At 38.1% G+C, this 26,951-nt stretch overlaps 1 protein-coding gene across 1 annotated transcript; it reads right to left on the reverse strand.

Annotated features, from left to right (window-relative positions):
- Positions 1–22,622: 22,622 nt before the first annotated feature.
- Positions 22,623–23,561, reverse strand: LOC134486299 (olfactory receptor 4F3/4F16/4F29-like). The gene has a single exon (XM_063285198.1). It carries the CDS (start codon positions 23,559–23,561, stop codon positions 22,623–22,625), a length of 939 nt encoding a protein of 312 aa, XP_063141268.1.
- Positions 23,562–26,951: the final 3,390 nt, after the last annotated feature.

Below are 26,951 nucleotides of genomic sequence, written 5' to 3' on the forward strand. Positions count from 1 at the left end.
CTCTGGGTGGTGAGCTCTCTCTCTCCCATGGGATTTGGGAGCAGGGAGCTTTGGGCTGGGATCAGCGAGGTTCGGGCCCCAGCTAGAAACCAGAAGTCATATCCATCCATTCTTACCTGTATGAAAAGAAGAGTGTCTTTACAGACTCAGATATCCTGTGCTCTCTGACATAAAGAGATAATATCAAATAATATCTTGCCATAAGCAGATAGGAAACCAGTTATATATACCTCAAGAGACCAATGAACAAGGAATTGTGCAAACACATGGTTTAGAAAGAGCTTATGGTCAGGAATATTTTCTCAAGAGAATCATTTGCTTTGGTCCTTAAAGAAATGTTTAAAGTACTTAGTCATCAGGGAAATGTAAATCAAAACAACTGTGATGTTCTATTTTACACCCATCAGAATAGCTAATATCAAAACCTGAAGAGATAGCATATGCTACAAGGATGTGGAACAAGAGAGAAACACCTCTATTGTTGATGGGAGTGCAAACTGTACAACCACTTTGGAAATCAGTTTGGTGTTTTCTCAGAAAAGTGGGAATACTTCTACCTCAAGATCCAGCTACACCACTTGTGTGAATATACCCAAAGTATTCTCCAACATCTCACAAAGAAACTTGCTCAACAGTGTTCGAGTTTTTGGGCTAATATTCTCTTATCAGTGAGTGCATGCCATGTGTGGCTTTTTGTTATTGAGTTACCTCACTCAGGCTGATATTTTTCTAGTTCCATTCATTTGCCTATAAATTTCATGAAGTCATTGTTTTTGATAGCTGAGTAGTATTCCCAATTTTCTGTATACATTCATCTGTTGGAGGGCATCTGGGTTCTTTCCAGCTTCTAGTTATTACAAATACAGCTGTTATGAACATAGTGGAGCATGTGTCTTTGAAGTATGTTGGATCATCATTTTGGGTATATGCTAAGGAGATGTACAGCTAGGTCCTCAGTTAGCGGAATGTCGAATTTTCTGAGGCACCTCCAGACTGATTTCCAGAATGGTTGTACCAGTTTACAATCCCACCAACAATGAAGGAGTGTTCCTCTTTCTCTACATTCTTGACATCTCTCCTGTTCTGAACACAGGATCACACCTAATTCTGAACTCCCTCTTCCTCTCCCCATTCCTCTTCTCTTTCAGTTCCATCCCTCCATCTGCCTCTTATGATTATTTTATTGCCTTTACATTTCTGATTTGGTAAATTATAATACTTCCTCTGGGCCCTTTAGTTAGTTTGGCCAGGGGTGAATCTCTATTGCTGATTTTCTCAAAGAACCAGGTTTTGGTTTTACTGATTCTTTGCATTGTTCTCTTTGTTTCTATTTTGTTGACTAAAGCCCTAAGTTTGACTATTTTCTGCCATCTACTTCTCTTGTGTAAGTTTGCCTCTTTTTCTTCTACAGCTCCAAGATGTGCTGTTAAGTGGCTAGTGTAAAATCTCTCCACTTTCTTTGCCAGTGCACTTAGTGCTATGAATTTGCTCTTAACCATGCTTTCAATGTGTCTCATAAGCTTGTTTATGATGTGTCAATATTTTCATTAAATTCCAGGACATTTTTAATTTATTTCTTTATTTCAACCCTAATGAAATTATCACTGAGTAGAGAGTTGTTCAGTTTCCACAAGTATGTAGGCTTTCTGCTGCTTTTGATTTTATTAAAGACATGATCATCTCATTAGATGCTGAGAAAACATTTGACAAAATTCAAAAACTTTTCATGAAAGAGTCTTGGAAAGATTAGGAATCAGGGTCAATACATAAACATAGTAAAAGCCATTTACAGCAAACCAGTAGCTGAAATCAACCCTGAAATAGAAAAAATTAGAAACAGAAAGAACTATACAAAATCAACAAAACCAAGAGCTATTTCTTTGAGAAAATCAAGAAGATAAATAAACCCTTAGCCAGACTAACCAGAGGGCACAGAGACAGTATCCAAATTAACAAAATCAGAAATGAAAAGGGAGAGCTGGAGCCCCAACCTCGCTGATCCCGGCATGCAGCTCACTGCTCCAAAACCCCTTGGGAGAGAGAGCTCACCATATGGACAGGTGGGCACTCCGGAGACTGCAGAGCGGGAGAGACCACAAATACTGCCCACCCCTGCCACATCCCTGGCCCAAGAGGAAAATGTATACGGCCTCTGGGAACCGGAAGATAGGGGCACTCGAGTGGCAGGTCCCCTGGGCTCCAGATACCACACAGACCTGAAGGGACCTGATCAACAGTTCTCTGCACCCAAATCCTATGGGAGAGAGAGGCAAACCTTCAGAGGGGCAGACACACCTGGGAAGCCAGAAAAGACTTCACTCTGCCCAAATTTATGACTCCAGAGGAAAACACCTAATGCCATCAGGGATCCCGGTGCACGGGGCTCCTGGAAAAGGTGGAACAGGCCCTCCTGGTTGCCACCTTCAATGAGAGCTCAAAAGCAGCCACCCATGAGCAAATTTGAATTGCGGGACATCAGGTAAGACCAACTTTTCTGCTCCAAGCAACCTGCCTGGAGGACTCAGAACACAGGACCACAGGAAAAGCTGAAGACCAGTAGACAGTAAAGGCCTCACACCCAAAAGCAGAACACTCTTTTCCAGTGACTGTCTGAAAGAACACAGGAAAACAGGTCTACAGCACTCCTGACACATAGGATTATAGGACAGCCTAGCCACTGTCACAAATAACAGAGTAAAGTAATATCAGAAACAATTTGATGGCGAGAAGCAAGCAAAGGAACACAAGCAACAGAAAACAAGACTACATGGCATCATTGAAGCCCAATTCTCCCACCAAAGCAAACATTGACTATCCAAATAAACAGAAAAGCAAGATCTAGATTTAAAATCATATTTGATCATGATGCTGGAGGACTTCAAGAAAGACATGAAGAACTTCCTTAGAGAAACACAGGAAAACATGAAGAAACAAGTAGAAGCCTATACAGAGGAATCACAAAAATTCCTGAAAGAATTCCAGGAAAACATAATCAAACAGGTGAAGGAGTTAAAATTGGAAATAGAAGCAATAAAGAAAGAACACAGGGAAACAACCCTGGATATAGAAAACCAAAGGAAGAAACAAGGAGCCATAGAAACAAGCATCACCAAAAGAATACAAGAGATAGAAGGGAGAATCTCAGGAGCAGAAGACTCCAGAGAAATCATAGACACAACTGTCAAAGATAATGTAAAACGGAAAAAGCTACTGATCCAAAACATACAGGAAATCCAGGACACAATGAGAAAAATCAAACCTAGGGATAATAGGTATAGAAGAGAGTGAAGACTCCCAGCTCAAAGGACCAGTAAATATCTTCAACAAAATCATAGAAGAAAACTTCCCTCACCTAAAGAATGAGATGCCCATAAGCATACAAGAAGCCTACAGAACTCCAAATAGATTGGACCAGAAAAGAAACTCTTCCTGTCACATTATAGTCAAAACACCAAATGCACAAAAAAAAGAAGGAAAATTAAAAGCAGTAAGGTCAAGTAAAGGTCAAGTAACATATAAAGGGAGACCTCCCAGGATTACACCAGACTTCTCGCCAGAAACTATGAAAGCAAGAAGATCCTGGACTGATGTCATACAGACCCTAAGAGAACACAAATGCCAGCCCGGGTTACTGTATCCTGCAAAACTCTCAATTAACACAGATGGAGAAACCAAGATATTCCATGACAAAACCAAATTTACACAATATCTTTCTAAAAATCCAGCCCTACAAAGGATAATAAATGTTAAAGCCCAACATAAGGAGGCAAGCTACACCCTAGAAAAAGCAAGAAACTAATGATCTTGGCAACAAAACAAAGAGAAGAAAAGCACATAAACATAATCTCACATCCAAATATGAATATAACAGGAAGCAATAATCACCATTCCTTAATATCTCTCAACATCAATGGTCTCAACTCCCCAATAAAAAGAGATAGATTAATAAACTGGTTATGCAATGAGGACCCTGCATTCTGCTGCCTACAGGAAACACACCTCAGAGACAAAGACAGACACTACCTCAGTGTGAAAGGCTGGAAAAAAACTTTCCAAGCAAATGGTCGGAAGAAGCAAGCTGGAGTACCCATTCTAATATCGCATAAAATCGATATTCAACTAAAAGTCATCAAAAAAGATAAGGAAGGACACTTTATATTCATCAAAGGAAAAATCCACCAAAATGAACGCTCAATCCTATCTATACCCCAAATACAAGGGCACCTACAAATATAAAAGAAACCTTACTAAAGTTCAAAATGCACATTGCACCTCACACAATAATAGGAGGAGGTTTCTACACCCCACTCTCATCAATGGACAGATCATGGAAACAGAAATTAAACAGAGACATAGACAGACTAACAGAAGTCATGAACCAAGTGGATTTAACAGATTTTTATAGAACATCGTATCCTAAAACAAAAGGATATAACTTCTTCTCACAACCTCATGGTACTTTCTCCAAAATTGACCATATAATTGGTCATAAAACAGGCCTCAAGAGATACAGAAAGATAGAAATAACCCCATGCATCCTATCAGACCACCACGGGCTAAAGCTGGTCTTCAATAACAATAAGGGAAGAAAACCCACATATACATGGAAGTTGAACAATGCTCTACTCAATGATAACCTGGTCAAGGAAGAAATAAAGAAAGAAATTAAAGACTTCTTAGAATTTAATGAAAATGAAGGTACAACATACCCAAACTTATGGGACACAATGAAATCTGTGCTAAGATGAAAACTCATAGCGCTGAGTGCCTACAGAAAGAAACAGGAGAGAGCATATGTCAGAAACTTGACAGCACACCTAAAAGCTCTAGAACAAAATGAAGCAAATATACCCAGGAGGAGTAGAAGGCAGGAAATAATCAAACTCAGAGCTGAAATCAACCAAGTAGAAACAAAAAGGACCATATAAAGGATCAACAGATCCAAAAATTGGTTCTTTGAGAAACACAACAAGATAGATAAACCCTTAGCCAGACTAACAAGAGGACACAGAGAGTGTTTACAAATTAACAAAATCAGAAATGAAAAGGGAAACATAACTACAGAATCAGAGGAAATTCAAAAAATCATCAGATCATACTACAAAAGCCTATATTCAGCAAAACTAGAAAATCTACAGGAAATGGACAATTTCCTAGACAGATACCAGGTACCAAAATTAAATCAGGAACAGATAAATCATTTAAACAACCCCATAACTCCTAATGAAATAGAAGCAGTCAATAAAGGTCTCCCAACCAAAAAGAGCCCAGGTCCAGACAGGTTTAGTGCAGAATTCTATCAGACCTTCATAAAAGACCTCATACCAATACTATCCAAATAATTCTACAAAATTGAAACAGATGGAGCACTACCGAATTCCTTCTATGAAGCCACAATTACTCTTATACCTAAACCACACAAAGACACAACAAAGAAAGAGAACTTCAGACCAATTTCCCTTATGAATATCGACGCAAAAATACTCCATAAAATTCTGCCAAACCGAATCCAAGAGCACATCAAAACAATCATCCACCATGATCAAGTAGGCTTCATCCCAGGCATGCAGGGATGGTTTAATATATGGAAAACCATCAACGTAATCCATAATATAAACAAACTGAAAGAACAAAACCACATGATCATTTCATTAGATGCCGAGAAAGTATTTGAAAAAATTCAACACCCCTTCACGATAAAAGTCCTGGAAAGAATAAGAATTCAAGGCCCATACCTAAACATAGTAAAAGCCATATACAGCAAACCAGTCGCTAACATTAAACTAAATGGAGAGAAACTTGAACCTATCCCACTAAAATCAGGGACTAGACGAAGCTGCCCACTCTCTCCCTACTTATTCAATATAGTTCTTGAAGTTCTAGCCAGAGCAATCTGACAAAAAGGAGATCAAGGGGATACAGATTGGAAAAGAAGAAGTCAAATTATCACTATTTGCAGATGATATAATAGTATATTTAAGTGATCCCAAAAGTTCCACCAGAGAACTACTAAAGCTGATAAACAACTTTAGCAAAGTGACTGGGTATAAAATTAACTGAAATAAATTAGTAGCCTTCCTCTACACAAAAGAGAAACAAGCTGAGAAAGAAGTTAGGGAAACGACACCCTTCATAATATTCCCAAATAATATAAAGTACCCCAGTGTGAGTTTAACCAAGCAAGTGAACGATCTGTATGATAAGAACTTCAAGCCTCTGAAGAAAGAAATTGAAGAAGATCTCAGAAGATGGAAAGATCTCCCATACTCATGGATTGGCGGGATTAATATAGTAAAAATGGCCATCTTGCCAAAAGCGATCTATAGATTCATTTCAATCCCAATCAAATTTCCAACTAAATTATTCATAAGTTAGAAAGAGCAATTTGCAAGTTCATTTGGAATAACAAAATCCCAGGATGGCAAAAAACTATCCTCAACAACAAAAGAACTTCTGGGAGAAATCACTATCCCTGATCTCAAACTGTATTACAGAACAATAGTGATAATATCTGCATGGTTATTTCTACAGAGACTGGGAGGTAGAGCAATGGAATAGAATAGAAGACCCAGAAATGAACCCACATATGGTCACTTGATCTTTGACAAAGGGGCTAAAACCATCCAATTGGAAAAAGGTAGCATTTTCAACAAATGGTGCTGGTTCAACAGGAGGTCAGCATGTAGAATAATGCAAATCAATCCATTCTTATTGCCCTGTATAAAGCTTAAGTCCAGGTGGAACAAGGACATCCACACAAAATCAGATACACAAAAACTAATAGAAGAAAGAGTGGGGAAGGACCTCAAACACATGGGCACTAGGGAAATCTTCCTGAACAAAACACCAATGGCTTATGCTCTAAGACAAAGAATCGACAAATGGGATCTCATAAAACTACAAAGCTTCTATAAGGCAAAAGACACTGTCATTAGGGCAAAACAGTAACCAACAGATTGAAAAAAGATCTTTACCAGTCCTACATCTGATACAGAGCTAATATCCATAATATACAAAGAACTCAAGAAGTTAGACAGCAGAGAGCCAAATAACCCTATTAAAAATGGGGTATAGCGATAAACAAAGAATTCTCAGCTAAGGAATATTGAATAGCTGAGAAGCACCTAAATCAATGTTCAACATCCTTTGTCATCAGAGAAATGCAAATCAAAACAAACCTCAGATTCCACCTCAGAATGGCTATGATCAAAACTCAGGTGAAAACAGATGCTAGTGAGGATGTGGAGAAAAAGAAATACTCCTTCATTGTTGGTGTTTTGCAAACTGGTACAACTACTCTGGAAATCAGTGTGGAGATCCCTAGAAAATTAGACATTGCACTACCTGAGGACCCAGCTATACCTCTGCTGAGCATATACCCAAATGATGCTCAAACATACAACAAGGACACATACTCCACTACATTCATAGCAGCCTTATTTGTAATAGCCAGAAGCTAGAAAGAACCCAGATTCCCCTCAATAGAGGAATGGATACAGAAAATGTGGTACATCGACACAATGGAGTATTATTCAGCTATCAAAAGCAATGACTTCATGAAATTCAGAGGCAAGTGGATGGAACCAGAAAATACCATCCTGAGTGAGGTAACACAATCACAAAAAAACACACATGGTATGCACGCACTGGTAAGTGGGTATTAGCCCAAAAGCTCAAATTACCCAAGGTACATTCCACAAACTACATGAAGCTCAAGAAGAAGGAAAACCAAAGCGAAGATGCTTCAGTCCTTCTTAAAAGGGGGAACATAAGTATTCATAGGAGGAAATACAGAGACAAGTTTGGAACAGAGGAAAGGCCAGCCAGAGACTGCCCCACCTAGAGATCCAGCCCATATACACACAGCCACCAAACCCAGACATTATTACTGACACCAAGAAGTGCATGCTGACAGGAGTCATATATAACTGTCTCCTAAGAGGCTCAGCCAGAGCATAACAAATACAGAGGTGCATGCTAGCACCCAACAATTGACCTAAGAATAGGATCCCCATTGGAAGACTAAGAGAAAGGATTGAAGGAAATGAATGGATTTGCAATCCCATAAGAACAAGAATACCATTCAGCCAGAGCTCCCAGGGACTAAAGCACCATCCAAAGAGAACACATGGACAGACCCATGGCTCCAGCTGCATATGTAGGAGAGGATGGCCTTGTTGGGAACCAATGGGAGGAGAAGCCCTTGGTCCTGCCAAGGCTGGACACCCCCTCCCCCAATGTAGGGAATGTCAAGTCAAGGAATCAGGAAGGGGTGGGTGGTTAGGTGGGAGAACTCCCTCATACAAGAATAAGGAAGGGGAATGGGATAGGTTTCCAGTTGCAAAACTGGAAAAAGGGATAAGATTTGAAATATAAATATGAATAAATATCTCTACAAAAATAAAATAAAAAAGACTAGCCTAGAGCCATGGTGGTCTGATTGGGTGCATGCAATTACTTCAGTCTTCTTTTATTGGTTGAGGGTTGTTTTGTGATCAATTTTATGGTCAATTTTGCAGAAGGTATCATAAGGTGCTGAAGGTTTAATCTTTTGTCTTAGGGTGAAATGATTTGTAGATATTCATTAAATCCTTTTGGTTCATCACCTCTATTAGTTTCACTGTGTCTCTGTTTAATTTCTCTTTCAGTGACCTGTCCATTGGTGAGAGTGGTGGTTGCAGTGTCCCACAATTTTTGTGCGGGATTCAGTGTGTCTTTTGAGCTTTAGTAAAGTTCCTTTTATGAATGTGGGTGCTCTTTCATTTGGGACATAGATGTTCAGAATTGAGACTTTCTCTGGGTGGATTTCCGTTTGATGAATATGAAGGGTCATCATCATGTTTGATAACTTTTGGTTGAAAGTTTACTTAATTTGATATTAGGGTGGCAACTACAACTTGTTTCTTGGGACCATTTGCTTTGAAGGCCTTTTCCCATCCTTTTACTATGAGATAATGTCTATCTTTGTTATTGAGATATGATTCAGGTTGGAAAGATGACTCAGTGATTAAGAGCATGACAACTCTTCCAGAGGTCCTGAGTTCCAATCCCAGAATCCATATGTTGGCTCACAACTATCTGTAATGAGATCCGATGCCCTTTTCTGGGGTGTGTGAAGACATCTACAGTGTACTTATATATAATAAATTCTTTTTTAAAAAAAGAATGAAATAGAAAAAAGAGATGCGTTTCTGGTATGCAGCAAATTGCTAGATCTTGTTTATATATCCAGTCTGTTATATTATGTCTTTTTATAGGTGAGTCGAGTCCATTAATATTGAGAGATATTAAAGACAGATGATTGTTGGTTCCTGTTATATTTGTCGTTGTAGGTAGCTTTATGTTCTTGTGGTTCTCTCCTTTTGGCTTTGTTGTAAAATGCTTAATATCTTGTCTTTTCTTTAGTGTAGGTATCTCCTTTTGTTTGAGTTTTCCTTCTGCAGAGCTGTCTTGGTAGATAGATACTATTTGAATTTAGCTTTGTCCTGGAATATTTTGGTTTCTCCATCTCTGTTGACAGTTGTACTGGGTATAGTAGCCTGGGCTGGCATTTGCGTTCACTTAGAGTCTGCATGACCTCCAACCAGGCTCTTCTGGCTTTCATAGTCTCTGTTGAGAAGTCTGGTATAATTCTGATAAGTCTGCCTTTGTATGTTACTTGGCCCTTTTCCCATGCGGCTTTTAATACTCTTTCTCTGTTCTGTGTATTTAGTGTTTTGATTATTATGAGGAAAGGATTTCCTTTTCTGGGCTCATTTGTTTGGTGTTCTACAGGCTTCTTGTATCTTTATGGTCTTCTCTTTCTTCAGGTTGGGAAGTTTTCTTCTATGGTTTGTTGAAGACATTTTCAGGTCCTTTGAGCTAGGAATCTTCATTCTCCTATATTCCAATTACTCTTGGATTTGGTCTTTTCATTGGGTCCTGAATTTCCTGGATGTTTTGGGTTAGGAGTGTTTTAGGTTTTGAATTTTCTTTGACAGATGTATCAGTCTCTTCTGCAGTATTGTCTACACCTGAAATTCTCTCTGCTATCTCTTGTATTCTGTTAGTGATACTTATATCTGTAATTCCTAACTACTTTCCTAGGTTTTCCATTTCCAGGTCTGCCTCCATTTGTGTTTTCTTTATTGTTTCTACTTCCACTTTCAGGTCTGGGACTGTTTTATGCAATTCTTTCACCTGTTTGATTGTGTTTTCCAGTATTCTTTAAGGGATCTATTTGTTTCCTCTTTAAGGACTTCTACCTGTTTACATGTTTTTTCCTGTATTTCTTTCAGTGAGTTATTTATATCCTCCTTAAAGGACTCTATTATCTTCATGAGATAGGATTTTAGGTCAGCTTCCTAATTTTCAGGTGTGCTGGTATATTTAGGGCTTGCTGTGGTGAGAAAACTGGGTTCTGATGATGCCCGCGTATATTGGCTTCTGTTGCTTATCTTGTGCTTGCCTTTCAAAATCTGGTTATCCCTAGTGTTTGCTGGTCTGGGTGGCTCTGTCTGGAGTCTGCCTCTTTCGTCCCTGGGTTGCAATAGGTGTCTTGGTAGTCCTATATCCCTGGTGGTAGCAGACCTTCTGTGGGGCCTTCCAACTGGAGGATGTTCAGAGGGAAGAGAAGCTGCTGATTTGTTGCCCTGGCTGCAGTAGATCTCCTGGGAGGCCTTCAGACTGTTGAGTCTTCAGAGGAGCAGAAAAACTGTTGTCTTGTGTGAAGCTGTTCTCAGGGATATCAATGGACTGTGCTTTCTGCTTCCCTGTGTGCAGACACACTCCTGGGAGACTTTCAGTCTTTTGTGTCAGTGGCCCTGCATGCCACAGAGACCCTGGGAGGTCTTCAGACTGTGGTGTCCATTGACCAGTTGCCCCATGTACAGTGGAACTCCTGAGATGCCTTCAAGCTGTGGTATCCTGGATCCAGTGGATCTCCTGGGATGTCTATGGTTGTGTTGTCAGATTTCCTGGGTGAAGCAGATCTTCTGGGATGCCTCAGGATGTGGTATCAAATGCTCGAGGGCAGTGGTTCTTCTAGTATGCCTCAAGATATGATGTCAAGAGTTCTGAGTGCAGTAGATCCTCTGGTATACCTCAGGATATAGCCTCTTATAGTAAGCAGATAGCTAGCACTCTGTCCCAGCAGAAAGGACCAGGCAGAAGGGGATTGGTATTCAGCAGGCAGTGGGTTTTGGGGGCTGGTGGGTCCCTGAGTCCACTGGGCTCCCAGTGGCTGCTGTGGGACCTCAGGGGTGAGGTCTTACCAAATACTCTGTGTGCAGTGGATCCTCTCCTTCTTCTTTTTCTTCTTCTAGTTCTTCTTTTTCTTCTTCTTTGTTCTTTCTCCTCCTCCTCCTCCTCCTCCTCCTCCTCCTCCTCCTCCTCCTCCTCCTCCTCCTTCTCCTTCTTCAGAGGGGAAGGATCACAAGGCTGTTGGACACACCTTGTCAGACTGGGAAGTGGGTGTTATTGGGTGGATAATGTAAATTCACAAATGATCAACAAATCTGTTAATGTTGGGAAAATGTTTAAATGAATGAGTGAATGGATGTAAAAATAAAAAATGGGTCACAGCATTTCAAAGGTTGAGAACCACTGCATAAGACTCTAACTCAGAAAACATAAGTTCACTTCCATTTCATTTATCCCAAACTTTTATTAGTTCTTGGAAAATTGGCTTATTTTTTCATTTTTATTTATTAATTATTGTATTTGTTTACATTTCAAATACAATCCTCCTTCCTGGTCTCTCCACCACTAACCACCCAACCATACCCTTCCCCTTTGCCTCTAAGAGGATGCTCCACCACCTACCAACTCCTGCCTCACCCCTCTAGCATCCACCTTTTCTGGAACATCAAGCCACCATAGGACAAAGTACCTTCCCTCTCATTTGTGCCAGATGAGGCAATCTTCTGTTACATTTGTAGCAGGAGCCATGGATCGACTCATATATACTCTTAGGTTGGTGGTTTACTCCCTGGGAGCTCTAAGGGGTCTAGTTAATTGATACTGTTGTTCTTCCTATGGGATTGAAATCCCCTTCAATTCCTTCAGTTCTTCTCCTAACTGTTCCATTGGTGTTCCCAAGCTCAGTCTAATGGTTGGCTGTATTTGCATCTTAGTCAGGTGCTGGCAGAGCCTCACAGAGGACACCCATACCAGGCTCCTGTCTGAAAGCACATCTTGGCATCAGCAATAGTATCAGGGTTTGGTGTCCGTGGATGGAAAGGACTGCATGGTGGGGCAGTCTCTGGGTGCCCTTTTCTTCAGTCTCTGCTCCATTATTGTCCCTGCATTTTTTTAGATGGGGGCAATTCTAGGTTAAAAAGTTTTAGATGGGTTAGCAGCACCATCTCTCCACTGGGAGCCATGTCTATCTATTGGAGGTGATCTCTTCAGGTTCTATCTCCTTGATTTTGGTTACTTCAGCTAATGCCATACCCCTTGAGACCTGAGAGCCTCTCACATCATTGGCATCTGGGACTTTTTAGTGGTTCCCCAAATTCTCTACCACCACCACCACCACCACCACCACCACTGCCACTAATTTCAGGACCCTCCCTCCCTCTGCCTCCCATGATTAATTTGTTCCCCCTTCTAAGTGAGTTTGAAGCCTCAACACTTTGGCCTTCCTTCTTCTTAAGCTTCATATGGTCTGTGAGTTATATCATGGGTATTCTGAGCTTTTGCGCTAATATCCATCTATCAATGAGTACATATCACATATGTACTTTTGGATCTGTGTTACCTCACTCAGGATATATTTTCTAGTGCCATCTATTTGCATAAAAAGTATATTATTTAAGAGGCAGGAGGAAAAGGATAAAATAAGAAGCTATGACTATTGTTTTGTGTTGAGGAAGTTTTTTATAAAAGAAAGTGAAAAGTATATAGGATGTATGATTTTTGCATTCCAATATTGACCACATATGTTAGGAGCCTTTGCATTGGGGCAGATCATCAACATGTTTGACCCCAGAGTCTGAAGGGCTCCCAGAAGATCTTCTGCACCCAGGGCAATGGGTAAGGGACCTTGCCTAATAACCACAGTACCTGGGACACTTGAGCTGCCCAGTTGTCTTGAAACAAATTTCCTCCACTCAAACAAGAGCTCCACTCTGGTCAGAGACTTCTACTAGGGCAGAGCATCAGTATCTCTGTCCTTCTGAAGACCCCACACTCTGAAGGCCTCCCAGGAGATATGCTGTACCTGGAGCAACAGACTCCATACTCTGAATGCCTCCCAGAAGATTTGCTACAGACAGGACAACAGATCATCAACGTATGTGCCTCTAAAGACACTATGGTCTGAAGTTCGCCCAGGAGATCTGCTACAGGCAGGGCCACATGTCTCCCAGGAGGCTTAGAACACAGGAGGCAGGCTCCAGACAGAAACACCCAGGCCAGTTAACACCAGAGATAACCAGATTGCAAGAGGTAAGCACAAACCATTAAAAACAGAAGTCAATATATTTGAGACCATCAGATTCCAGTTCCCCCACCATAGCAAGCCTTTGAAACCCCAACACACCTGAAAACCATTATGCTGACATAAACTCCTATCTAGTGAAAATAATAGAGTCCTTTAAGTACTAATATTTTATAGTTCATGAAAAGAAACAAATTTAAATAATATCCATCTACAAATCCATCCCTACAGAGAATACTGGAAGGAAAACTCCAGCACAAGGAGGGTACCTAAACCAAACAAAAACAATAAATTGATCATTTCAAAACAAAACCAAAAGGAGAGAATCACAAAGACATGATTTCACTGAGGGAAATACAGGAAAACACAGGTAAACATGTATAAATCCTTCAAGAGGAAACAAATCCCTTAAAGAAATACAGACAAACACAATCAGAAAAGTGAAGAAATTGAACAAACTCATCCAAGATGGAAAAAATGAAAATATAAACAATAAAAAATAAAAATAAAAAATGGAGGCAACCCTTGAAATGCAAAACCTAGGAAAGAGGTCAGGAACTACAGATGCAAGGAAGTATCAACAACAGAATACAGGAGAAAGAGGAGAGAATTTCAGGTGTAGGAGATAATTTAAAAGATATAGACACAACAGTCAAAGAAAAGGCAAAACATAAAAAACTTCTAACACAGAACATCCAGGAAACCTAGGACACAATGAAAAGCCCAACTCAAAGAATAATAGGAAGGGGAGAGAGTGAAGATTCCCAGCTCAAAGAACCAGAAAACTACTTCAACAAAAGCATAAAACCTCCCTGACCTAGAGAAAGAGATGGCCATAATTGTAAGGAAGCTTATAGAACATAAAATAGATTGCACCCGAAAAGAAAATAGTCTCATCACATAATAATCAAAACACCAAATGCACAAAACAAATAAATATTAAAAGCGGTAAGAAGGAAAGGTTAAGTAACATATAAAGGCAGACGTATCAGAAATACACCAGATTTCTCAACAGAGACCCTAAAAGTCAGAAGAGTCAGAACAGAAGCCATGCAGACCCTAAGAGAACACAAATGCCAGCACAGGCTACTATACTCTGCAAAACTCTCAATCATCATACATGGAGAAACCAAGATATTCCATGAAAAAAAACTAATTTAAACAATATCTATCTACCAATCCAGCCCTGCAGAGAATACTGTAAGGAAAACTCAATCACAAGGAGAGAACCGAAACCAAAAGAAAACAAGAAATGGATCTTCTCACAAAAAAAAAAAAAAGGAAAGAATCACATACACATAATGTCACCTACAACAACAAGCATAACAGCAACTGACAATCATTTGCCTTTAATATCTATCAATATCAAATGACTCAATTCACCAATGAAAAGACATAAGCTCACAGACTGTATATGCAAGAAGGATCCAGCATTTTGCTGCATATGAGAAATACACCTGAATGACAAAGACAAACCTCAGAGTAAAAGACTGGAAAAAAACTTCCAAGCAAATGGTCCCAAGAAACAAGCAGGAATTCCATCCTAATATCCAATAAAATAGACTTTAAACCAAAAATTACCAAGCAAGATGGGGAAGGACACTTCATATACATCAAAGGAAAAAAATCCACCAAAAGAAAGTTTCAATCTGAACATATCTGTATCCCAAATGCAAGGGTACCCCTATAGCACATACCTAAAAGAAACTTTACTAAACTTCAAAACTCACACTGAACCCCACGCAATAACTGTAGGAGATTTCAGCACCCCATTCTCACCAAAAGACAGGTCCTTAGAGCAAAAAATAAACAGAGACCCAGTGAAATTAATAGAGGTTATGAAGCAAATGGATTTAACAGGTATACACAGAACATTTCACACTAAAACAAAAGATTATGCCATCTTCTCAGCACTTGATGGTATCTTCTCCATTATTGACCTTATAATCTTTGACAAAACAAAACTCAACTGATACAAGATGGTTGAAATAATACCAGGCATCCTATCAGATAATCATGAACTAAGACTAGACTTCAATAACAACAAAAACAAAAGAAAAGACACATGAAAACTGAATAACACTCTACTCAATGATAATTTGGTCAGGGGAGAATTAAAGAAATGAAAGACTTCCTAGAATTCAAAGAAAATGATGAGACAGCATACCCAAACTTATGGCATAATGAAAGCAGTGCTAAGAGGAAAATTCACAGCACTAAGTACTATTGCAAAGAAATTGGAGATAGCCTACATAAGCAACTTAACAAATACACCTGAAATCCCTAGAACAAAAATAAGCAAATACACGCAAGAGCAGCAGATGGCAAGAAATAGTCAAAATCACGGCCAAAATCAACCAAATAAAAATGAAGAGAACAATACAAAGAATCAACAAGAACTGGTTCTTTGAGAAAATCAACAAAATAAATAAATTCCTAGCCAAACTAACTAAAGGGATAGTATCCAAATTAACAAAATAAGAAAGGAAAAGTAAAACCTAACAACAGAAACTGAGGAAATTCAAAAAAAATTGTCATATCCTACTACTAAAGCCTACACAGGACAAAACTGGAAAATTTAGATGAAATAGATGCTTTTTAGACAGACACCAGGTAAACTATATAAACAGTCCCATATTCACTAAGGAAAGAAAAATCATTAAAAACCTTTCAACCAAAAAAAAAAAAAAAAAAAAAAAAACCAGGGTCAGATGGCTACCAAACCTTCAAAGAAGATCTAGTACCAACACTCCATAAAATTGAAACAAAAGGAACACTACCTAATTCATCCTATGAAGCCACAGTTACTCTGATAACTAAACCACACTAAGATCCAAACAGAAAGGAAAACTTCTGATCAATTTCACTTATGAATATCAATGTAAAATGCTCAATAAAATTATAACAAAGAACAAATCAAAACCATCATTCACCATGATCAAGTGAACTTCATCCTAGGGATGCAAGGTTGGTTCAATATATGAAAATCCAATAAATGTAATCTTCTATATAAACAAACTCAAAGAAAAAAATCACATGATCATCTCATTAGATGCTGAAAAAGCATTTGACAAAATACAACACCACTTCATGTTAAAAGTATTGAAAAGGCTGGGGATTTAGCTCAGTGGTAGAGCGCTTACCTAGGAAGCGCAAGGCCCTGGGTTCGGTCCCCAGCTCCGAAAAAAAGAACCCCCAAAAAAAAATAAATAAATAAATAAAAGTATTGAAAAGATCAGGAATTTAAGGCCCATACCTAAACATAATAAAAGCATTATACAGCAAACCAACAGCCAATATCAAATTAAATGGAGAGATATTTAAAGCAATTCCACTAAAATTGGGGACAAGATAAGACTGTCCATTCTCCCCTCTCTATTCAATATACTATTCCGAGTTCTAGCTAGAGCAGTTAACAACAAAATGATATGAACAAAATACAAATTGGCAGTGAAGTCATAGTATCACTATTTACAGGTGATAAAACAATATACATAAGCAAATCCAAAAATTCTACCAGAGCACTTCTACAGCTGATAAACAACTTCAGCAAAGTAGCTGGATATTAAATTAACTCAAACAATTCTTCAAAATAGTCATAAATAATATAAAACATATTGGGGTAATTCTAACCAAACTACTGAAATACATGTATGACAAGAGCTTTAATTCTCTTAAGAGAGAGATCAAAGAAGATGTCAGAAAATGGAGAGATCTCCTCTCCTGAGAGACACATCCAGAATACAGCAAATACATAGGCGAATGCCAGCAGCAAACCACTGAACTGAGAACGGGATCCCCGTTGAAGGAATCAGAGAAAGGTCTCGAAGAGCTGGAAGGGGCTCGAGACCTCATGTGAACAACAATGCCAACCAACCAGAGTTTCGAGGGACTAAGCCACTACCCAAAGACTATATATGGACTGACCCTGGGCTCCAACCACATAGGTAGCAATGAATAGCCTAGTAAGAGCACCAGTGGAAGGGGAAGCCCTTGGTCCTGCCAAGACTGAACCCCCAGTGAACTAGACTGTGGGGGGGAGGGCGGCAATGGGGGGAGGGTTGGGAGGGGAACACCCATAAGGAAGGGGAAGGGGGAGGGGGATGTTTGCCTGGAAACCAAACAAATGGGATCTGATAAAACAGCATAGCTTCTCTAAGGCAAAGGACACTGTTGTTAGGACAAAACAGCAACTAACAGATTGGAAAAAGATCTTTACCAGTCCTACAACTGACAGAGGTCTTATATCCAAAATCTACAAAGAACTCAAGAAGTTAAACTGCAGAGAGACAAATAACTCTATTATAAATGGGGTTCAGAGCTAATCAAAGAATTTACAGCAAAGAAATGTCAAATGGCTGAGAAACAGCTAAAGAAATGTTCAACATCTTTAGTCATAAGGGAAATGCAAATCAAAACAACCCTGAGATTCCACCTCACACCAGTCAGAATGGCTAAGATCAAAAACTCTGGCGACAGCAGATGCCAGCGTAGATGTGAAGAAAGAGGAACACTCCTCCATTGTTGCTGGGATTGCAGACTAGTACAACCATTCTGGAAATCAGTCTGGAGTTTTCTCAGAAAATTGGACATTGAACTACCTGAGGACCCAGCTATACCTCTCTTGGGCATATACCCAAAAGATGCCCCAACATATAACAAAGAAACGTGCTCCACTATGTTCATAACCACTTTATTTATAATAGCCAGAAGCTGGATGCCCTTCAACAGAGTAATGGATACAGAAAATGTGGTACATCTACACAATGGAATATTACTCAGCTATCAAAAATAATGACTTCATGAAATTCCTAGGCAAATGGATGGAACTGGAAAATATCCTGAATGAGGTAACCCAATCACAGAAAAACACACATGGTATGCATTCATTGATAAGTGGATATTAGCCCAAATGTTTAAATTACCCTAGATGCACAGAACACATGAAACTCAAATGCGAATGCTTCACTCCTTCTTTAAAAGGGGAACAAGAATACCCTTGGCAGGGAATAGGGAGGCAAAGATTAAAACAGACACAGAAGGAATACCCATTCAGAGCCTGCCCCACATTTGGCCCATACATATACAGCCACCAAACTGGATAAGATGGATGAAGCAAAGAAGTGCAGGCCCACGGGAACTGGATGTAGATCTCTCCTGAGAGACACAGTCAGAATACAGCAAATACATAGGCGAATGCCAGCAGCAAACCACTGAACTGAGAACGGGACCCCTGTTGAAGGAATCTTAGAAAAGACTGAAAGAGCTTGATGGGCTGGAGGCCCATATGTACAACAATGCCAACCAATCAGAGCTTCCAGGGACTAAGCCACTATCCAAAGACTATACATGGACTGACCCTGGGCTCCAACCTCATAGGTAGCAACAATAGTCTAGTAAGAGCACCAGTAGAAGGGGAAGCCCTTGGTCCTGCCAAGACTGAACCCCCAGTGATCGTGATTGTTGGGGGGAGGGTGGTAATGGGGCAAGGATGGGGAGGGGAACGCCCATATAGAAGGGGAGGAAGAGGGGTTAAGGAGATGTTGGTCTGGAATCCGGGAAAGGGAATAGCAACTGAAATATAAATAAGAAATACTCAAGTTAATAAAGATGAAAAAACTACATTTTACTATATAAAGGATAAGGATTGAATGCACTGCAGATCCAGTAAGCTGGCAGTAACAACTGGAGTAAGAGCTGTTTATATAGGCCAGACACTGTGCTTAAAGCACTTTATGTGGACTAAGTCATTAACTCTTTACAATGCTGCGCAGCAGCTGGTCCTGTTTTCATTTCAAAGATGAGAGAGCAGAAAGGTTAAGTGACTTGTACAAGATTAAAAGCCATTAAAGCGAGGGGCAAGGATTTGAATATCTCTCCTCTGAGGCACTTAAACAGAATTCTCAGTTGGCAGATCTGGCTGAATCAAATTATCCAGTGACGGGGAGGGTAAAAAATTCTTCTCATCCGGTAAGGTGCCAAATCTGTAAAGCTGTCCTTGATTCGAACATCAGGACTTGGCCAAGATAAGATTCTCTTCTTCAGGCTGGGGAGATGGCTCGGAGGTTAAGAGCACTAACTGCTCATCCAGAGGTCCTGAGTTCAATTCCCAGCAACCACATGGTGGCTCACAAACATCTGTAATGGGATCTAATGCCTTCTTCTGGTGTGTCTAAAGACAGCTATAGTGTACTCACATACATAAACTAAATAAATTATTCTTTTAAAAAAAGAAATGTCAAAATACATGAGTTTTATGTATATATTTTACAAAAATTCACATTAATTCATATTACTGTCTTCAACATTGCAAATTCGTCACAAGAGATCTTACACATGGGAGCAAAGTGGGGTAAGTACATCTGAATTCTCTCTTAGGTTCTTCTAAAGTTATATCTCTTTATGACTCACAAATTTCCTTTCAAACACTTCTACGAATATGTGGGATGTATTTAATATAACATAGTTAATAAAATTTTAAGATTAGTGATGATTGAAAAGTTATAATTCTCCATATATAATCATAGAATGTCTTGATAGCAATAATGATTTTTCAGAAAAATTTTATATTTTTAAAATAATTTCTTAATATACACTATATATTATAATCTCTTTTTATTTTATATGAAAATAGTTTTTCCTTACAACATATTCTTATTACAGTTTTACCTTCCCAAATTCACTCAAATCTTCCCCAGTTCTTCACCCATCAGATGCATACTTTTCCCTCTCATTAGAATGCAAACAAGCACATAATGATAATACGTAAAAACAAAAAGAAAAAGAAACAAGCAGAAAACAACCCAAAAATTACATAATACACAGAGACACACACATTCACTCACACATAATTTCCATTGAAACACTAAGTCAGAAACTAATGCACATGCGCGCACACACACACACACACACACACACACACACACACACACACACACATAAACTATAACATTTTATTTAAAAGCAAACAATCAGAAAAGCGCTGACAAACATTATGAGACAAGGAACCACCAAAATTGCCATTGAATTCATTTTGTGTTGGCAATTTTCTGCTAAGCATGAGATCTGGCCTTAGAAGTGGCTTACATAGCCAGTGAGACTCTCTTGGAGAAAACTAACTGTTCATTTGTGAGTTCTTATCAACTAAAGGCAGCTTCTGGCTTAGGGATGAGAGCTTGTACCCATTGCCCCTCTCAGTGCTGGGACTCCATCTGGCCCAAACCATTTGTAGGCACTGTGCATGCTGCCATAGTCTTGTAAATTCTTATGTATATCGGTCCTGCTGTCTTTAAAAGGCCTTGTTTTCTTGCTCTCCTATTCTCATTTCAAAACTACATCACAAATAAAGTCAAACACCTTTTTATTGTGGCCCTCAGTTCGAAGTCTCTGCCTATATTTCTTCAGACAGCATCATACAGTACGCACTTTCCTAGGTTTTTCTTTGGCTTGGCATTTATAATAGGTGTATTTGCCTCTATAGATGCATATGGGCTCACATTTACATTTATAATATGTGTATATGCCTTTATAGATGCATATGGGCTCACTTTCTTTCACTGTTGAATAAGTATTAGAAGACTTTACTCAGGGTCCAGGCAAGAAGACAAACTGCTCTAAGGAGTAGAACAAGACAATCAACTGAAGAAATTATGTAATAGTTTGAGATTTATAAGGATAAAAAAATATAAAGAGCCATGACCAGCAAGAGTATTATTCCACCTACAGGTCTCTGAGGATTTCTATAATCAACAGCCAAATTCCTTAACAGGATGTGACAATAACATGTGTAAATAGGAGAGTACCTCAGCTATTTCTGCAGGTTATCACAGGTTTTATTTATCTTCTATTGGAGAGCACATAACCCTGGATTGTGGTGCTATAATTCCCATTGTAAATGAGGAAATTATGTGACTAACCGTGTAAAGTCAGTTACTTGCCATGGCACAAATCTGTAGAAGAATGAATTCTGTCTTATGTTTCATTTGGTCTAAAATATATCCCCTGGTCAAACAAAACTTTGTGTAAGCACTTGTGTGTGGCTTAAATGGTGCACTCTATGAACCCACATAATATTAAGCTAGCAGACATTTAAGAGTCTATCTCACTCAAAGTTGAATCTGTGAAGTAGAAAAGTATGAATGATATATAATAAATTATTGCTCACAGGAACTAGATTGATCTAATTTTCAATACACAAAACTGCCCCAGGGAGGTGGTAACCTCATTCTGGATGCAACGCTAGAGGCACTAGAATCCCATAAGGAAAAATAGACGTGAGATGGAGAACAAGGATAGTTAATACTTTGCCTCTCAGTGCCTCCAATTCCAGTGATGCAGTTGATGGCTAGCCTGGTGACTATAATCATAATGACCCCCTTGCAACTAGCTTGAAAATGGGAGAATTAAAAGAGGATGTGGAAAAAAAGCAGAACTACAGCACTACTTCTCTTCCACAGTATCAGGATGAGTTAGCATATGTAATATATCTGTAAGGTGCTCAGATACATACACTGTGCCAACTGATTAAAAATTGCTACAGCTTTATTTGCTTCTCTACAATGTCATGCAAATATATTGGTGGCTGAATTCTGACATAGAAATAGAAAAAGAAAAATAATATGAGAAGACAGTAAAGAATTAAAAACATAAGTAAATTTGACTGTCATAATGTTAACTAGACAGCTTATATTTGTGTGTATCAGTATGTATGGCTGCAGATTTTAAACATTTTGAATAACCACACAAACTATCAAAAGACTGGCTAGCATGTATACAATGTACAGAAAATAGACAATATGACCCAGTTGAATGGCAGTTTGTATATTTTCCATGCAGTGCTTCCAGTAAGTCCTGCATGTGAGAAATTTATGTTATCAGAGAGACAGATAGAGAGAAAAAGGGAAAGAGATATATGTTTCTCTTTCAGTTTTAGGTTTTAAAGAACTTTTCTGTCATTCATACAATTAAAAGTTTAGTTCAAAACATTATTTTTTGTGAATTAAATTCTGCAATATTATAATCTTTGTTCATAAATATAAACTTCATTCCCTATTGTTAGGACAAATTTAAATCTCTCCTGATAGAACACAAAAGTCACCGAAATATCAGTATAGGTAAACAAATCCTATCAGGGAAAGTAATTGTCACTGAATTTGATCAACAATGCACTGTATTCAATGATGAATGTTCATACCGCAGTCATTTAGGAGATCTTCCCATATTTTAATAGCTGTCTGCATACTCTTTTCATAGCCATCTTCATATCTTGATTCCTCAGTGTGTAGATCACAGGGTTCAGAAAAGGAGTACCAACTGCATCAAATATAGCCAGATACTTATCCAAGTGTGTGGAGGGCGAAGGCCATGTATAGACAAATATCAAAGGACCAAAGGACAGGACCACAACAGAGATGTGAGCAGAAAGTGTGGACAAAGCTTTGGAGGAACCACTTGAGGAATGTTTCTGAACAGTGACTATTATGACAATATAAGATATGACCAGTATGAAAAAGGAGCCTACAGAGATGAAGCCACTGTTGGCTGAAACCATTAATTCTAATTGATTAGTATCTACACAAGCAAGTCTGATGAACCGAGGAAGGTCACAGTAAAAGCTGTCCAAAATATTTGGTCCACAGAACGGTAAATTTACTATATAAACAAATTGTACCAGAGAATGCATAAGGCCAACCACCCAGGAAGCCACTAAGATGAAAATGCACATTTTTGCATTCATAATGGTCAAATAATGGAGAGGCTTACAAATGGCTACATATCTATCATATGCCATGCCTATGAGCAGCACCACCTCCACACCGCCAATGACATGGATGAAAAAGATTTGAGTGATGCAACCGTTAAAGGAGATGACTTTTTGCTTTCTGAATAGGTCATAAATCATCTTGGGACAAGTGACACAGGAAACACCTAAGTCAATGAAGGAGAGATTGGCCAACAAAAAGTACATGGGAGAATGTAAGTGAGGATCAGAAGCCACAGTGAAAATGATGAGGGAGTTTCCCATCATGCTACCCATGTAAAACACTGAAGCAAACACAAAGAGAAGTATTTCCATCTTCCAGGAGTTGGTGAGTCCCACGAACATAAATTCTGACACAATAGAGTGATTTTTTCCTTCCATTTCTGCTGTTTTTGGTGATACCTGAAGGACAGCAGTACAAGAAACTGTAAGTTATGACAATTATATTGATAGTCCACAAAAAGTTAGAACTTGAGTTTATGAAAGTCTTTTTTGATTTATCAATAAACCTTTTTCATAAAGATGAATAGATATAGGAGCAAGTGCTTATATGGTTTCTTATCAGGGGACTGCAAAGTACAAACACTCTGAAATACCATTTTATACTTGTAAAAGGAGCTTTCATGAAACGTTCAAAAATGAAAGGTTTGAGTTATGTCTTTGAAAAGGGAACCTTGGACAGAGTTTTGAATATAATTACATTCACTTAAGAAAGCATATAGCCATCTCCATAATATTTTTAAAATTAAAGACTTGGCATGTAACCCCTATCTTTCAACATATAAGGCCCTAGATTTCATTCTTGTCAAACAAAGGAAGGAAAGAAGGATGGAAGGAGGGAAGGAAGGAAGGAAGGAAGGAAGGAAGGAAGGAAGGACGGAAGGGGAGAGGAACAAACAGAAAATGGAGAAATTGAAATGATTGTAGAGAGAAAAGAAAGATTGAAACTGGAGAAATTGAATGGGGGACAGAAAGAAACAGAAAATATAGAAATATAGAAATAGGCAAACAACTGAGAAAGAGAATTATTAATCAATATCATTTTGGGAGTTGATCATCCAGAAGAAATGACCCTGCACTGGCTCATGATCATTGAAACATCATTTATAGTAAGCAATAGTGAAACATCCTAACTGCTCCTTTATGGATGTGTGGACTATGTACACAAATGCACACACACACACACACACACACACACACACACACACACACACACGTATACACACAGGTGACTCTTCCATAGCCTTAAAACAAAGGGAATTTTGAAGCTTGGAGTCATTATGCTAAATGAAATGGAGACACAAGAAGTCAAACTCTGAAAGATATTCAGAGTTCACAAATAAAATGTGAAGAAATCAGACTTGTAAAATCAAAGGATATGATGGTGGAACAGGCAAAATTAATGTGGGGAGTGGGCATGAAGCAAGAAGATGATGGTTGTTAAAAAAAAAAGAGTCCAAAAGTTCCACTAACATGGTGGTTGCTTTCTGGAGATCTATGGTATCGTGGTGATTATGGACAACGATAATAGTGAGTTGCATGCTTGAAAATCGCTGAGAGGCTATTATCAATGTTCTCACATTCAATAAGTATGTGAGCTAACTGTGTTCATTAGTCTATTATATGTGTAATATATGTCATGTAACTTCATATACATTGCTATGTATTATACATAGCGTATGTAATACATGATATAATCATGCTGTGTACCAAAAATACACACAATATTTACTTGTTAATTGTTCCTATATGAAGCCAACACGGAAAAGAAGTGATTATTATGCCCATAGACTTTTAAAATACAGACCACACAGTAAAGCCTGCAGCACTCATGTTGTGTTCCAGTCCATATAATATTGGTGAATTAGATTGATTGCCCTCAGTATTGAAACAATTCGATGTCTAATTTCACAATTTCACATTCTAGCGAAGTATTTGTCTATAAAACATGATGCATAGATCAGAATCACTGCCTTGGAAAGCTCACCTCATGAACAGAAAATTTAATCCTCTGAAGGCAGCCATGCTGTAGTAGAAGGCATTTTGTTCAAATCTGAAATAAAGAATTTATCACCTTATGCTTTAGGTTACTTGTCATTAGAGAATAAACAGCACCATGGACAAAGGATGGGCTTTCAATACAGAAAAACAAAATGAACCCACTGTTCAGCCACTAGCAATTTAATAGATATATAGTTCATTAATCTATTGCATAAATGTAAATACTGAGTTTTCATTACAGTTTAAAGATAACAAGTATTCACAACCACACATTCAGTATGTAGGTATTCCATATGAGATAATTAATAAATATTGATACTAATGTTTTATTCGCTTTTTCCATAATACTGTGAACTTATTTCATGAATACACAAAATGAATAAATGAATAAATAAATAAATAAATAAATAAATAAATAAATAAAGGAAAAAGAGAAACAGAGAACATAAAATTTTATTTCTGAAAGACCTTCAAAATATACTAACTGTCCCCTTCTAATAAAACATTTTTAAAATATATTGACTGTCCTCTATTCAATAATAAAATATAGTGTTCAAGTTACTTAGTAATTAGAGTGTACTATCAATGTAATTTAAATATATTTTTCTCAAAGAAAATTATGTGTCTCCTTAATGCTCATAATTAACTAAATGTAACTCACTAAATGTTCCTTTTCAACTAGACACAACTCCAACAGATTTAAAGACTACAGCTGTATCTTGTGTAATCGATCTTAACACTCCATCATGTATATAAATATTTGCTGAAACATAGGAAAAGATGTGGTTTGGTTATTTCAAATACACCTAAAAAATATGTGATTATAATTTTAAAGACAAAAGAGAAACTATGCAGAGTTTTAAAGTGACATGGAAAATAGATGTCAAATAATAATTAAAGTAAAGAAAAATATAATGATGATAAGTGGAAATTTTAAAAACAACAAAATTTAAAAAGTATGCCTTGTGGAGGGGAAAAGTTTAAGTAAAAGACAATTTATTCAATTCTCTTTGCCTTTTGACAATACTTCTAAAACTGCATAGTAATAACCAATCACAGTGCTTCAAGCATCTTTCAAATGTTAAAGCCACAGGAGGCATTGCCAGTGAACCTATATCCGCTGTGAATTTGCCTTTTGGACAGCCAATGTTCATCACTATCATAAAACCCCACAGAGTTTTTGAATGTAGAACAGAAGACTTGTAATTATATAAAATATTATAGAATTTAGAGGCACAAAAAATTTGAGACCTGATAGACTAAGATTCACTTGACACAGAGTAGTATCTAAAAATAAGTCCAAAGGAAGACCATATAGACATCTGCTGTTGAGTTACCAATAAGCCACAAATGCCTACAGAGGAATACCCACAGAACAGGATATTTTGAATCATCATCTCATACATTTGGTTGCATCTTAAAATAATTTTTGTTCTTTATATAATTTACATTCATTTGCAACTATTAGAATACCCACAATTCAAAAGGCCAGGCTTTGATTTCTCTCATGAGTAGTCCCCCTCGTTTGGACATTTATGTAGTCCTAATTCTGTCATAGGAGAATCCTACAGGACAGATTTCTAATACCTACTTCTTAAAGGAAATATTGTTAATGAGATTCCCAATACAGAGTTATAAGTTCAGTACCCTACAATCATCTAGGTTTGAACAAAGCACCCATCAGAAACATCACCTGTGCATGTTTTCTCCTGTTTTGATTAATATAAGTTTATTAGTCCCTCAAGACAAACTGTATTTTAATTCTCAATT

This window comes from Rattus norvegicus, chromosome 3 (genome assembly GCF_036323735.1).
Source record: "Rattus norvegicus strain BN/NHsdMcwi chromosome 3, GRCr8, whole genome shotgun sequence".
NCBI classification, from domain to species: Eukaryota; Metazoa; Chordata; class Mammalia; order Rodentia; family Muridae; genus Rattus; species Rattus norvegicus.